Source organism: Ornithorhynchus anatinus, unplaced genomic scaffold (genome assembly GCF_004115215.2).
Source record: "Ornithorhynchus anatinus isolate Pmale09 unplaced genomic scaffold, mOrnAna1.pri.v4 scaffold_264_arrow_ctg1, whole genome shotgun sequence".
Lineage (NCBI taxonomy): Eukaryota > Metazoa > Chordata > Mammalia > Monotremata > Ornithorhynchidae > Ornithorhynchus > Ornithorhynchus anatinus.
The window spans coordinates 3,782,364-3,796,077 of NW_024396743.1; the positions used below are offsets into that span (position 1 = coordinate 3,782,364).

Consider the following 13,714-nt stretch of genomic DNA (forward strand, 5'->3'; position numbering starts at 1 on the left):
AGCCCGGGATTGGGCGGGGCCGGCGGGGGCACGTGCGCCCCGCCCCGCCCCTCCCCTCCCGGCGCCTGTCGCTGTCCGTCCCGGAGTTGCCAATAAAGTTATTTGCGGGAGGGGGGAGGGAGGTCACGTGGGCGGAAGATGGCGGCCCGGGGCGGGAGCGGGGGCCCCGCCGTGTCAGTCCTGGCCCCGAACGGGAGGCGCCACACGGTGAAGGTGACGCCGGGGACGGTGTTACTGCAGGTGCGGCGGCCCGGGACCGGGAGGCCGGGGCGGGCCGGAGGCCTGACGGGAACCCCCGCGCCGGGCGGGGCCTCCATGGGGAGGGGGGGGGGCCTCACGGCGGTGGGCGGGGCTTCGCCTGTGGAGGGCCTCGCGGTGATTGGCGGGGCCTCCGTGGTGGGCGGGGCCTTACGGCGGTGGGCGGGGCTTCGCCTGTGGAGGGCCTCGCGGTGATTGGCGGGGCCTCCGTGGTGGGCGGGGCCTTACGGCGGTGGGCGGGGCTTCGCCTGTGGAGGGCCTCGCGGTGATTGGCGGGGCCTCCGTGGTGGGCGGGGCCTTACGGCGGTGGGCGGGGCTTCGCCTGTGGAGGGCCTCGCGGTGATTGGCGGGGCCTCCGTGGTGGGCGGGGCCTCCGTGGTGGGCGGGGCTTCGCCTGTGGAGGGCCTCGCGGTGATTGGCGGGGCCTCCGTGGCGGGCGGGGCCTCGGGCCGGCCAATGGGAGCGCGGGGGGAGGGGCGGGCGGGGCCTCTCACCTCCTCGTCGTCGCCCTCACGGCGAGGGTGGTATTCGCTAAGCGCTTACTACGTGCCAGCCACTGTACTGAGCGCTGGGGGAATATAGAAGCAGCGTGGCTCAGTGGAAAGAGCACGGGCTTTGGAGTCAGAGGTCATGAGTGCGAATCCCGGCTCGGCCACTTGTCGGCTGTGGGACTGTGGGCCAGTCACTTAACTTCTCTGTGCCTCAGTTCCCTCATCTGGAAAATGGGGACGAAGACTGTGAGCCCCACGTGGGACGATCTGATTCCCCTGTGTCTACCCCAGCGCTTAGAACAGTGCTCGGCACATAGTAAGCGCTTAACAAATACCAAATGCCAACATTATTATTATTAGAAGGTCCCCACCCCCCTGGGGCTCACCGCCTTCACCCCCATTTTGCAGCTGGGGGAAGTCCATTCATTCGGGCCTATTTCCTGAGCGCTTCCTATGTGCCCAGCACCGTCCGAAGCGCTCGGGCTCCGCGGTTCGGCAACAGAGGTGAAGTGAGGCGCCGAGCGGGGTGTGAGGAGACTCTCCCCAACGCTTAGAAGAGTGCTGTGCACGGGGCGGGGAAGTGACTTGCCCAAAGGGAATGTGAGGAGACTCTCCCCAGCGCTTAGAAGAGTGCTTTGCACGGGGCGGTGAAGCGACTTGCCCGAGGGGGATGAGAGCAGACTCTCCCAAGCGCTTGACAAATACCAAATAAATGGGGATGAAGACTGTGAGCCTCAGGTGGGACAACCTGAAGAGCTTGTATCTCCCCCAGCGCTTAGAACAGTGCTCGGCGCATAGCAGGCGCTCAGCGGATGCCAACATCATTATTATAATTATTTCTTCTTCACCCTGTCTCTCCAGGTCCTCGAAGACACGTGTCAGCGACAGGACTTGGATCCCGCCGAGTACGGCCTGAAGTGAGTCCGGCCGGGGTCCTGGGTGTGAATGGCGCCTTCTCTCCCCTCCCCCTACGGCGACGCCCCTCCACTCGACCCCTAGTTTTTACCGAGGGCCTTCTCTGGGCAGAGCGCTGTACTGAGCGCTCGGGAGCGGACGATAGTCCATCCTATTTACCGAGCGCTTCCCACGAGCGGGGCCCTGTACTACGGGCTTAGGAGAGGAGAAGCGGCGTGGTTCAGTGGCAAGAGTCCGGGCTTGGGAGTCAGAGAACCTGGGTTCTAATCCCGGCTCCGCATTCGTCTGCTGTGGGGCCTCGGGCGAGCCGCTTCGCTTCTCTGGGCCTCGGTGGCCTCGTCTGGAAAACGGGGATGAAGACCGCGACCCCCGTGTGGGACGGGGACCGTGTCCGACCTGATTAGCTTGGATCTCCCCCCAGCGCTTAGTACGGTGCCCGGCACGTACGAAGCGCTTAACGGATACCATTTGGAAAACAGAAAACATCGGCCGACTTCGGTAGGTTCTTGGCATGTCCGTTGCCTGAATGAACCAGTTGGTCACTTCAAACGCGTTTCCTCTCCTGCCCTTTAATTTATCTGATTTCACACTCATTTCCTTCCCTACCCTTTAATTTCTCTAATTTTCATGATTTTCTTTCCCCTCTCTTCCCCCCTCAAGCGTCTCTGGGTTTAAGAGACACCTTCCGATTCAGGCGTAGTGTCTGACAGTTGAGAAGCCCAATTCGTGGTTTGTTCGTGGTGATTCAAGCTTCTAATAATGGGCTTAAGTAATGTTTTTTTCTGACTGTACCGGCTTTAATGCATCCCGCCCCAGGACCCGAATTCCCAAGTTTCAGGGAAATTCCCTCAGTTTCACCCACCGTTGTCCTCATGCAAAATTTAGTTAATACTGTCCGTCTCTCCCTCTAGACCGTCAGCTCCTTGCGAGCCGGAAAGGTGTCTACCGACTCTGTATCTCAAAACGAACCACAAAATGATGGCGTTTGCTAAGCGCGTACTATAGGCCAAGCACCGTTCTAAGCGCCGGGGTAGATACGAGGTATTCAGGTTGTCCCGGTCTTAATCCCCATTTTACAGAGGAGGTCACTGAGTCACAGAGAACGATAATAATAATGACGATGGTGTTTGTTAAGCGCTTACTATGTGCCAGGCAGCGTTCGAAGCGCTGGGGGAGATCCGGGGTCATCGGGATGTCCCACCTGGGGCTCACGGTCTCAACCCCCATTCGACAGATGAGGGAACTGAGGCCCAGAGAAGTCCCGCGGCTGACGCGTGGCGGAGCCGGGATTAGAACCCACGACCTCTGACTCCCACGCCCGGGCTCTTGCCACTGAGCCCCGCCGCTTCTCCGAGCGCCTAACAAGTCCCAGAGAAAAAAGCAGAAGGGGGAGGGAGACCCGGGACAGAGCGGCGTGGGGCAGCAGCCGGCTTCGGTCTCCCTCCTAGGTTTCAGAGGAGCGTGCTCGACCTCTCGCTGCAGTGGAGGTTTGCCAACCTCCCCAACAATGCCAAGCTGGAGATGGTGCCAGTCCCCGGCGGTCGGGAAGGACCGGAAAGCCCGGTACGTACGTTTCTCTGGGGGTCCGGGGGTCCGGCCCCTCTGGCCCAGGCCGGGGCCGAAACGGGAGAACGCCGGAGCCAGGGCGAGCGCAGAAGGGGAGCGGGAGATGAGGAAAAGCGGGGGCTTAGTCGGGGAGGGGCCTCTCGGAGGAGTCGGGCCTTCAAAATAAGGCTTTGACGGAGGGGAGCGTCACCGTCGGGGGAGGTATCCAGTCCCCACTTGTCAGATGAGGAAACTGAGGCTCAGCGAAGCGACTCCCCCGAGGCCCCGCGGCAGAGAGATCCCGGGCCTGGGAGCCAGCCGCTCGTTTGGGCGAATCACTTCACTTCTCTGGGCCTCAGTTCCCTCATCTGTAAAATGAGGATGAAGACCCTGAGCCCCACGTGGGACGGGGACTGCGTCCGACCTGATTAGCTCGTGGCTACCTCAGCGCTCAGTACAGTGCCTGGCACACGGGTAGTGCTTAACGGATTCCGTGAAAAAAAGGCAGGAGGGAGCCAGCGCGAGAATCCAGGACTCTTGACTCTCAAGCCTGGGCTCGTTCCTTTATTATTATTGCTGATGATAATAACGACAGTCACTGTTAAGCGCTTACTATGTGCCGGGCACTCGACCAAGCGCTGGGGCGGATCCGGGTTTATCAGGTCGGGCACGGTCCCTGCCCCCCACGGGGCTCACGGTCTTCACCCCCATTTTACAGATGAGGAGTCCGAGGCCCAGAGAAGTGAAGCGACTCGCCCGAGGCCACGCAGCAGACAAGCGGCGGAGCCGGGATGAGAACCCAGGTCCTTCCGACTCCCAGGCCTGGGCTCGTTCCACTGTTCATTGCATTCGTTCATCCGATCGTATTTATTGAGCGCTTCCCGTGTGCCGAGCCCTGTACCGAGCGCTTGGAAAGTGCAGTTTGGGCAACAAGTAGAGACCATCCCCGCCCTCGGCGGGCTCGCAGTCTGGAAGGGGGGATATGAAAAGAGAGGGTGTGGGTGAGAGGTTGGCGGAGAGATGAACGAGAGCGAGGTAGAAGCGCTCGGTACAGCGCTCCGCACGCTAGGCCACACTGCTCTTCACGGGGCGCGCTGCTGGTCGACGCTAGCCCCGGGGCCCCGATCCTTGAGGATGGGGCTCGGGGGAGAGGGGTCTGGGGCGTCTTCTGGCGTTTCGGTCTGGTCTTTCCGCGGTGGGGTCTCTCTCCCCGGCCCGCCCCCGCCCGCCGCCGGTGACCCGTCCCGGCCTCTCCCCGCAGGTCCGGATCGCCCTGCAGCTGGACGACGGCACCAGGCTGCAAGACGCTTTCCCTTCCGGCCAGACCCTCTGGGAGCTCCTCCGACATTTTTCACCAACAAGGTGACTGTCTCCGGCACGGCTTCATTCAGGCGCCCGGCCCTCTCCTTCTCTCCTTCCCTCCTTCCCTCCTTCCCTCCCTCCTTCCTTCTGTCCCTTCCTCCTTCCTTCCCTCCCTCCTTCCTTCCCTCCTTCTTTCCCTCCTTCCTTTCCTCCTTCCTTCCCTTCTTCCTTCTCTCCTTCCTTCTTTCCCTCCTTCCCTCCCTCCTTCCCTCCCTCCTTCCTTCTCTCCTTCCTTCTTTCCCTCCTTCCCTCCCTCCTTCCTTCCCTCCCTCCCTCCTTCCGTCCCTTCCTCCTTCCTTCCCTCCTTCTTTCCCTCCTTCCTTTCCTCCTTCCCTCCTTCCTTCTCTCCTTCCTTCTTTCCCTCCTTCCTTCCCTCCTTCCCTCCCTCCTTCCCTCCCTCCTTCCTTCTTTCCCTCCTTCCTTCCCTCCTTCCTTCCCTCCCTCCTTCCCTCCCTCCTTCCTTCTCTCCTTCCTTCTTTCCCTCCTTCTTTCCGTCCTTCCTTCCCTCCTTCCTTCCCTCCCTCCTTCCCTCCCTCCTTCCTTCTCTCCTTCCTTCTTTCCCTCCTTTCTTCCCTCCCTCCCCTCCTTCTTTCCCTTCTTACTTCCCTCCCTTCTTTCCCTTCTTACTTCCCTCCTTCCTTCCTTCTTTCCCTCCTTTCTTCCCTCCCTCCTTCCTTCTTCTCTCCTTCCTTCCCTCCTACACTTCCTTCTTCGTATCAGGTTATTTTCATTTATGTTTTTTTAAACAGCATTTGTTAAGCATCTGCTGTGCATCGAGAACTGTTCTGAGCACTTAGAAATGAAGCAGGTCGGACCCAGCCTCCGCCTTGCCCAGGGCTCACGGTCCCAAGTTGGAGGGAAGAGGATTTAATCCTCATTTTTACAGCTGAAGGAACTCAGACACAGAGAACGGAAGTGACTCGTCCAGGGTCGCACAGCAGACGGGCGGTGGAGCCGGGATTGGAACCCAGGTCCCCGAATCCCAGGCGACTCTGCCCTGTCTGGATAGTCCAGCTGGCCATCCACCTGCCTCTGGCCAAGGAGTCTTTGTTTTCTTAACGGTATTGGTTCTGCGTCTGCTGAGTGCCAAGCACTGTACTGAGCACTGGGGTAGGCGCAAGCCGACCTTTGCTCGTCGGGCCAGAGTCTCTGACTCTTAAATGTGAGTTTTTCTCCGTGCGTCATCTCTCGGATCCTCTCTTTCCCGCCTACGCGCCCAGTTGCGTCTCTGCGGTCAAATCGGTGGCATTTATCGAGCCCTTTCTACGCGCAGAGCACTGTCCCGAGCGTTCGGGACGGTATCGATCGATCGGAGGTCTACCGGCTCAGCGGGGAGACGGGCGAGGGTCCGCCGCGGGGGGGGGGGGGGGGGGACGACGGCTGCCGTCCGGCGGGGCGGGCGGAGTCCAGCCTGCCCGCTGGGCTCCCGGACCCCCGTCTCGTCCGTCTCGCCACCGACCTCTCGCCCACGTCCCGCCTCCGGCCCGGAACGCCCCCGTATCCGGCAGGTCGCCGCGCTCCCCCGTCTCCTCCGAGAGGCCTTCCCTTTCCTCTTCTCCCTCTCCCTTCCGCTTCGCCCCGACTCGCTCCCGTCATCCGTCCCCCCGCTCCCCTCCCCGCCTAGGTCCTTATCGGTCGTCTCTTTCTATTGACGCCGATCTCCCCTTCTAGACCGGAAGCCCCCCGTGGGCGAGGGAAGGCGTCCGTTACGTTCCGTCGTCCTCTCCCAAGCGCTCGGCCCAGCGCCCCGCTTGCAGCCAGCGCTCAGTAAATACGACGGGCCGCCGGCCCGACCGCCCCCCCCGGAGCGCGGGAGGGGAAGCCCCCCCGATCCCCGCGGCCTTCGGGCCCGGCTCACCGGTCCCCCGAAGGGAGAGCGCCGCTAATTGGACGGCGGAAGGTCTGGAAGCGATCGTCGGCCGCCTCCGTCTCTCGCCCGCCCGCCCCCCCGCCCCCGGCCCCCAACAAGATGTTTCCAGACCCTCTCCCGTCCCCCTCCGTCCCCTCCAGAGCAGCAGCACATCAAAGCCAGAGCCGGCCCGTTTGATGTGTCTCGGGGCACGTAATGTATTATCACGAAGGAGGGAGGCCCCGCGACCGAGGAAAACAAGACCGTGCTTCTCCCGCTCTCTCTCTCTTTTTTTCTTTTGTTTTCTCTTCCCCTCCCGCTCCTTGGTCGTGACTCGCAGCTCGCGAAGGGGCACGGAAGGGCAGGGCGCGCTCCGTCGGGAAGGGGGCCGGCCCTTCCGACGGGTCAGTCCCGCGGTATCTGTGGAGCGCTCGTCGTGTGCGCGGCGCTGTACTGAGCGCCTGGGAGGGGACAGTAGCACAGAGCTGGGAGACACGTTGCGTCTTCCCGAGGAGCTTACTCCAGCCCAGAGGGGGAGACAGGCTTGGTTGTAAATACGGACGGGATGGAGCCGGACACAAGTGCTGCGGGAGGGTGAAGAGAGGGAGCGGGGAAGCAACGTGGCTTGGTGGAAAGCGCCCGGGCTTGGCGCTCACAGGTCGTGGGTTCTAATCCCGGCTCCTTGGATTTGCTCCCTCGGTAATGAATAATGCTGACGGTATCTGTTAAGCTCCTACTCTGTGCCAAGCACCGTTCTAAGCACCGGGGTAAAATGATAATGATAATGTCGGTATTTGTTAAGCGCTTACTATGTGCCGAGCACCGTTCTAAGCGCTGGGGTAGACACGGGAATCGGGCTGTCCCACGTGGGGCTCACAGTCTTAATCCCCATTTTACAGACGAGGGAACTGAGGCACCGAGAAGTGAAGCGACTCGCCCAAAGTCACACGGCTGACAGGTGGCCGAGCCGGGATTCGAACCCATGACCTCCGACCCCAAAGCCCGGGCTCCTTCCACTGAGCCACGCTGCTTCTCCGTTCACCGCGTCTCTTATGTTGTACTCTCCCAAGCTCTTAGTGATAATAATCAATAACTGTGGCCTTTAAGTGTTTACTATTCACTCATTCGGTAGTATCTATTGAGCGCTGACTATGTGCAGAGCACTGGACTAAGCGCTTGGAATGGACAGATCGGTAACAGAGACGGTCCCTGCCCTTTGACGGGCGCACGGTCTAATCGGGGGAGACGGACAGACGCGGACCATAGCGATACTAAGTGCCAGCCACTGTACTAAGCGCTGGGTTGGCCCCCGCCCCTGGCCCCCGCGGGCTCACGATCTTAATCCCAGCCCCGCCCGCGCTGCGTGACCTTGGGGGAGTCACTTCACTTCCCTGTGCCGTCGGTGACCTCATCTGGAAAACGGGGGTGGAGACGGCGAGCCCCACGGGGGACGGGGGGACGGCGTCCGACCCGACTCGCTTGTCTCCGCCGCGGCGCTCGGCACGGTCCCCGGCACCTGGTAAGCGCTTAAGAGATACCGGAATTACTATCCCCGTTTGACAGCTGAGGCCCAGAGAAGCGAGGTGACCTGCCCGAGGTCACACGCGGCGGACGGGTGGCGGAGCCGGCGTTCGAATCCCGGTCCTCCCGACTCCCGGGTCCGGACCGTAACCGTTAGGCCACGCTGCTTCTCTCGTACCGTGCTGCGCACCCGGTAAGCGCTCAGTAAGCGCCACTGATTGATTTGAGACCTGGGGATCTGATTCTTTTTAGATAATTTTTTTTACGGTATCCGTTAAGCACTCGCCGCGTGCCAGGCGCCGTGCCGAGCGCTGAGCCTGGTGGTTCGGACGCTCCGGTCAGTCAGTCGGTGGTATTTATTGAGCGCTCATTTGGGTCGGAGCGCCGTACTAAACGCCCGGGTGGGTGCACGGAGTCAGCAGCCTCCCCTTTCTAGACCGTGAGGCCGTTGTCGGGTCGGGATGGTCTCTGCCTGTTGCCGAATTGTACTTTGCAACCGCGTAGTACGGCGCTCCGCACGCAGGAAGCGCTCGGTAAATACCAGTGAATGAATGAATGAACGAATGACTCCCCGCCCGTAGGGAGTTCATGGTCTCCTGAATGTCGAGTGCTGCAGTAAGCACTTGGGCGAGCACTGTGGAGTTAGTAGACGTGGTTTCCGCTCTCAGGGAGCTGACAGCCTGCTGAGTGCGGAGAACTGTACTGAGCGCCACTTACCGGATGCCCGAACCCCGTCCTCGGGGAGCCGACGACCTGAGCGAGGAGACGGATGTTAAAATCGGTTAGGGGCGGGAGAGGCGGTGGAGTGTAAGGAGCCGGCGGGCTGGGGCGGGGGGGAGAATCGAAGCGATCGGGGGGAGCTTCTTCAGTGCCTGCCGCGTGCCTCGGGCGAGTCACTTCACCTCCCTGGGCCTCAGAGATGGGGAACAGCGTGGCCCGGCGGAAAGAGGCCGGGCCTGAGTGTTAGGGGACCCGGGTTCTGATCCCGGCCCCATCCCTTACCCTCTGTGGGAACTTGGGCACGTCGCTCCCTTTCTCCGAGACTCGGATGGGGGGACGGCGTGGCCCGTTGAAAAGAGCCCGGGCCTGAGGGTCGAAGGACCTGGATTCTAATCACGGTGACCTGGGCACGTGCCCGGTTCCCTCGCCTGGAAATCCCAGTTCTCCCTCTTAGATTGCGAGCCCCGGGTGGAACGGGGGTCGTGTCCCAGTTCCTGTAGGTGCCCCGGCGCTCGGCACGGAGTGAGTGCTCACCAGATATCACTTTTATCATCACGAGGGGCCTTCACCTCTTTTATCCAGCTCCTCGCCCAGCGTCTTGGAGAGCGTCTCGGCCGGTTGCAAGCGCCTGACCGAAAATGCTCCGAGAAACGGGGCTGGGGAAAGGGCCGAGCCGCCCTCCGCTCGTCTAACCCTCTGTGCCTCGGCCCAGAGCGCCCTGGCGATTTCGGGGGAGGACTCTCCTCGCCGCCCTCCGCGAAACCGGGTCGACGGCCTCCCCCTGCCCTCCCTCCGGAAGCCGAAGACCCGCGGCCGCCCCGGGGCCACCCGGGGCGTCCCCGTCCGAGCCGCGCGACCCTTCCCGTCCCCTAATCTTCTGCGTCGAGGAGGGGGAGACGGGTCCCCCCCCCCAAGGAGAGGCTTCCCCCTCCCTCCGACCCCCTCTTCCTGGCTGGTGGGTCTCGGGGAGCAGAGAACGGGCGCGGAGGAAGCCGCTCTTCCCGTTGGGAGCCCACCCGTCCCCCCCGCCCCGGACGGGCTTCCGAGAGGCCGGACCGTGATGGCGTTTTGTTTTTTGTTTCTTCTTCGTCTCCCCTCCTCCCAGAGAGCGTGTGGAGCAGCTGGGTGAATCCACTCCTGTCTGTGTTTACATGAGGACCGAGGTAGGTCAGTAAGAACCTGGCCCCTCTCCTCAACTACCCTCATTTTCCCTCCCCCGGCGTCCCTACTCTTTTTCCCTTCCCCTCCCGAGGCCCGCCAATAAAAACCCAACACCGTTTTCCAACCTGGAAAACTCACTCTCCCCTCAGCCCCGTCTCCCAAGGGGTCGAAGGGGAGGACTTTTGGTCTCTTCAAAGGGCTGTGTGTGTGTTCGGCGGGGAGGGGGGGCGGGGATCTGTCGCCGAATCTGCTGCCCCCCACACCCACCGAACCGCGCCGGGCTCGGCTGGAACAGCCCCGAGAAGTGCCCGGCCAGCGGCTCCCCGCGAACGCCGCTCGGTGCCCTGCCCTGCCCTGTCCTGTTTGTTTGCTCAACTTCTCTCAAAGCCCAACAGTCACAAAAGTGGTTACGTTTTAATAAATATTTGCTTTGCCCTGTGTTTTGATCTCTTTCAAAACCTTTTGCAGCGGGGAGGGTCTGTGGGTAACATTCTGTCCTGGCACTTGAAGGCACCTTAGCCGCTCTCCCTCCCTTTCGCCCTCCCCCCCTCCCTTTCACCTCCCTTCCTCTCCCTCCCTCCCTCTCCTCCTTCTTCTTTCCCTCTCCCTCTTCCTCATCCTCCCTCTCCCCCTTCCTTCCCTTTCCCTCTTTCTCCCTCTCCTTTCCCTCTCCCCCTTCTTCCCTTTCCTTCTTCCTCCCTTTCTCCCCCTCCCCTTCTTCCTCCCTCTCCTTCCTCCCTCTCCCTCCCTCCCTCCCTCTCTCCCTTCCCTTTCCTTCTTCCTCCATCTCCCTTTTCCTTCCCTCTCCCTCTCCGAAGTATTTTTTAGGGTTCATCCTCACACCCCAGTCCTTCCCAGCTCGTTGCTCCCACCCGTGCCCCTCACCGCAGCCCAGCAATCTCAACAGTTTTCCCGAATCGACCCCTGGAATGGGGAGCGGCCTGGTTTTTCTCCTACCCTGTGCAGAGCACTGCGCTCGTCGCTTAGGAGAGTCCAGTACGACAGAGTTGATGGACACGTTTCCCGCCCGCAGGGAACCCACGGTCTAGCGGGGGAGACGGCCATTAACCGACTGAGCGGTCGATCGATAAAGAGTTATCTATCGAGCGCTCGCTACCCGCGGAGCTCCGGACTTAAGCGCTTGGGAGAGTCCAGTACACAGAGGGGGTAGATACGTTCCCCGCCCTCAAGGAGCTTCCGATCTAGAGCGGGAGACAAGCCTGGGGACTGTAAGTTCGTCGGGGGCGGGGAATGTGTCCGCTTTTTGTCTCAGTGTACTCTCTCCAGCGTTCAGTACGGCGCTCTGCAGTCGGGGCTCAATAAATAGAGTCGAATGAAGGAAGGCCGGGGGGGGGGGCCATAAAGTCTGGACCTCTCTGTTCCCCTCCAGATGTCGGGAACGGCAGCCTTGCGGAAGACGACGTTGAAGTCCCTGGGCTTGACCTCAGGCAACGCTATCATCAGGTGGGAAGCAGAAAGCCCACCTTTTTGCCTTTTCTTTCCCTCCGGTCCTTCTGCCCTTCTCTCTTCTGCTGCTTTTCCTTTTTTTTTTTTTGACTTGGTCGACTCCAGCGGTCAATTTGTTTTGTTTCACCCTCCAGAAAAATGCGTTTCCAAAACGGGGAGGGGCAGAAAGTTCAAAGGCAGAGAAACATTGCGTCCTCCCGCCAGTGATTGCGTTTGCCTGTTTATCTGAAACTGGTACCCAGATGTATTTCCCACGGAGGCAGATGTTCGCACGGGCTCCCCGACTTGGCTAGCCGCCCCCGGGGGGGCAGGCGTATCGGGCGGGCGGAAGAACAGCGCGCTCCGGGGAGACTCCTTAAGCGCTTCCGTGAATTGGCTTTTCCAAAAGAAAGCGCTTCTTTCCCGTGTCCAACCCGATCTGCCTGTATCCATCCCGCTGCTTACCGCAGTGCTTGGCACAAAGTAAGCACTTAACAGATGCCGTAATTATAATTATCATTAAGGCTTCCCGCTCCTGGAAGTCCTGGAGCCGTCCCCGCGGCCTCGTCTTCTAGAGTCCGGTTTTCACGATGGCGCCTCCCGCCCTCGTCTTTTTTTATTTATTTATGATATTTGCTAAGCGATCATTAAGTGCCGGGCACCGTGCTAAGCGCCGGGCTCGGCCTGCCCAGATTTGTGAGCCTCGTTTGGATCCTCTTTTAGACCGGTTGTCGGGTCCCGAGGACCCGGGGGGGGCTTGAGGGACAGGCGGGGGGCGGCTTCGGGGCGGCCTCGGCTCCACCCGTCGAGGGAGAGGGGGAGCCCGGGGGGAGATCGGTGGGGGAAAGCCTGGTCCTCAGTTTCTCCACATCTGTAGAAGGAGAGGGTAAGAGGACCGGGAAAGGGGGTTCGTCGAAGAGTGGCGTGGCCCTCAGAGGCGGGACGAAGCGGAACCGGCGGCGGGGTGAAGGGGGCGAAGAAGCCGCCGTGTCGTCGGGGTCACTCACGCCGTCCCTCTCTCCCGAAAGGTTTACGCTGAAGAAAGGGGAGTCGCCGGAGGCGGGGGAACTCGTGGCTCCCGGGCCCGACCCCCGAGCCGCCGACAGCGCCGCGCCTCCCCGAGGTTCGGCGGGGCCGAGCCGCCCGGGCGAAGCAGCCGCCTCGGGGAACCCCCGGCCGGGCGGACTGGCGTCGGACGGCCGGACGCGGCCGGCCCCCGCCCCCTCGAGCCCTTTCTGTGGCGAGGGTCGGCGCCTCGGCGGACCGCCCGGTGCCACGGAGCCTCTGGAGGCCTCCGCCGCCAAGCAGCCCACCGTCCGATCCAGCCCCGGAGGCCCCTCCGAGCCAAAGAAGTCCAGGCCCGGGCGAGAAGAGCCCCCGGAGGCGGCTCAGGTGAGGGGGCGCGCCGGGATCCGGGGCCGGGGGCCGTCGCCGGGCCTCGGCGGGGGGGAGGTCGCCTCGGGAAGTCCCGCTTCCGGTTTCTAGGCCGCCCGGCGTCCCCGAGGAGATTGGGAGAGTCCAGACGAGGCCGCGCGAGGTCGGAAGCGCCGCCCGGCCTCGCCGGGGGAGGCGGGAAGAGCGACGTGGGCGGGAAGCTGCCGCGGCGAACGCAACAGCGAGAAGCCGTAGGGAGCCGCGGGGTCCGTCGGAGGGTTCCTCCGCCGCGGCGATAACCGTGGCGATGGTTCCGAGCTAACTGTGTTCCAAGCACTGGGGTGGAGACTCGTTTGGGGGGTTTTTTTGATATTTGTTAAGCTCTTACTACGTGCCAGGCACCGTACCGAGCGCCGGGCTAGGTACAGGTTAGTCGTCAGGTCGGACGCAGCCCCGCGGTCTTATTCCCCGTTTTGAAGAGGAGGGAACGGAGGCCCAGAGAAGCGAAGTGACCCGTCCAAGGTCACCCAGCAGACACGAGGCAGAGCCGGGCTGAGACCCCCTCCCCGCCCCCCCAGGTCCTCTGACTCCCAGGCCTGGACTGTAACCACTAGGAAGGAAGCAGCGTGGCTCAGCGGCAAGAGCCCGGGCTTGGGAGTCAGACGTCCTGGGTTCTAATCCCGCCTCCGCCACTCTTGGCAGCTGTGTGACCTTGGGCGTGTCACGTCACTTCCCTGGGCCTCGGCGACCTCATCTGGAAAATAGGGATGAAGACCGGGAGCCCCCCGTGGGACCGCCTGATGCCCTTGTATCTCCCCCAGCGCTTAGAACGGTGCTCGGCACATAGTAAGCGCTTAACAGATGCCAGCATTATCATTATTATATTTTGTTGTCCTCTCCCAAGCGCTTAGTATAGTGACCTCCAGGTAGCGTCCAGTAAGTACGACCGACCGACCTCCCGGGGGCCACGACAGTAGCCGCTCGAGAGCGTCCCGGAGGGCGAGGACCGAGTTGGCCCGTTAGGGACACGTCTCCGGGAAGCAACGGGGGCTAGTGGTTAGCGGCCGGCCCC

General features: G+C 62.0%; 1 protein-coding gene across 1 annotated transcript in view; it reads left to right on the forward strand.

Annotated features, from left to right (window-relative positions):
- Positions 1-116: 116 nt before the first annotated feature.
- Positions 117-13,714, forward strand: part of ASPSCR1 (ASPSCR1 tether for SLC2A4, UBX domain containing) — a 35,283-nt gene continuing 21,685 nt past the window's right edge. Inside the window, exons 1-7 of the mRNA XM_029057034.2 lie at positions 117-240; positions 1,611-1,666; positions 3,113-3,227; positions 4,471-4,571; positions 9,767-9,824; positions 11,213-11,286; positions 12,297-12,660. Coding sequence (XP_028912867.1) covers positions 139-240; positions 1,611-1,666; positions 3,113-3,227; positions 4,471-4,571; positions 9,767-9,824; positions 11,213-11,286; positions 12,297-12,660 — 870 coding nt within the window. The 5' untranslated portion in view covers positions 117-138. The remainder of the gene's footprint in view (positions 241-1,610; positions 1,667-3,112; positions 3,228-4,470; positions 4,572-9,766; positions 9,825-11,212; positions 11,287-12,296; positions 12,661-13,714) is intronic.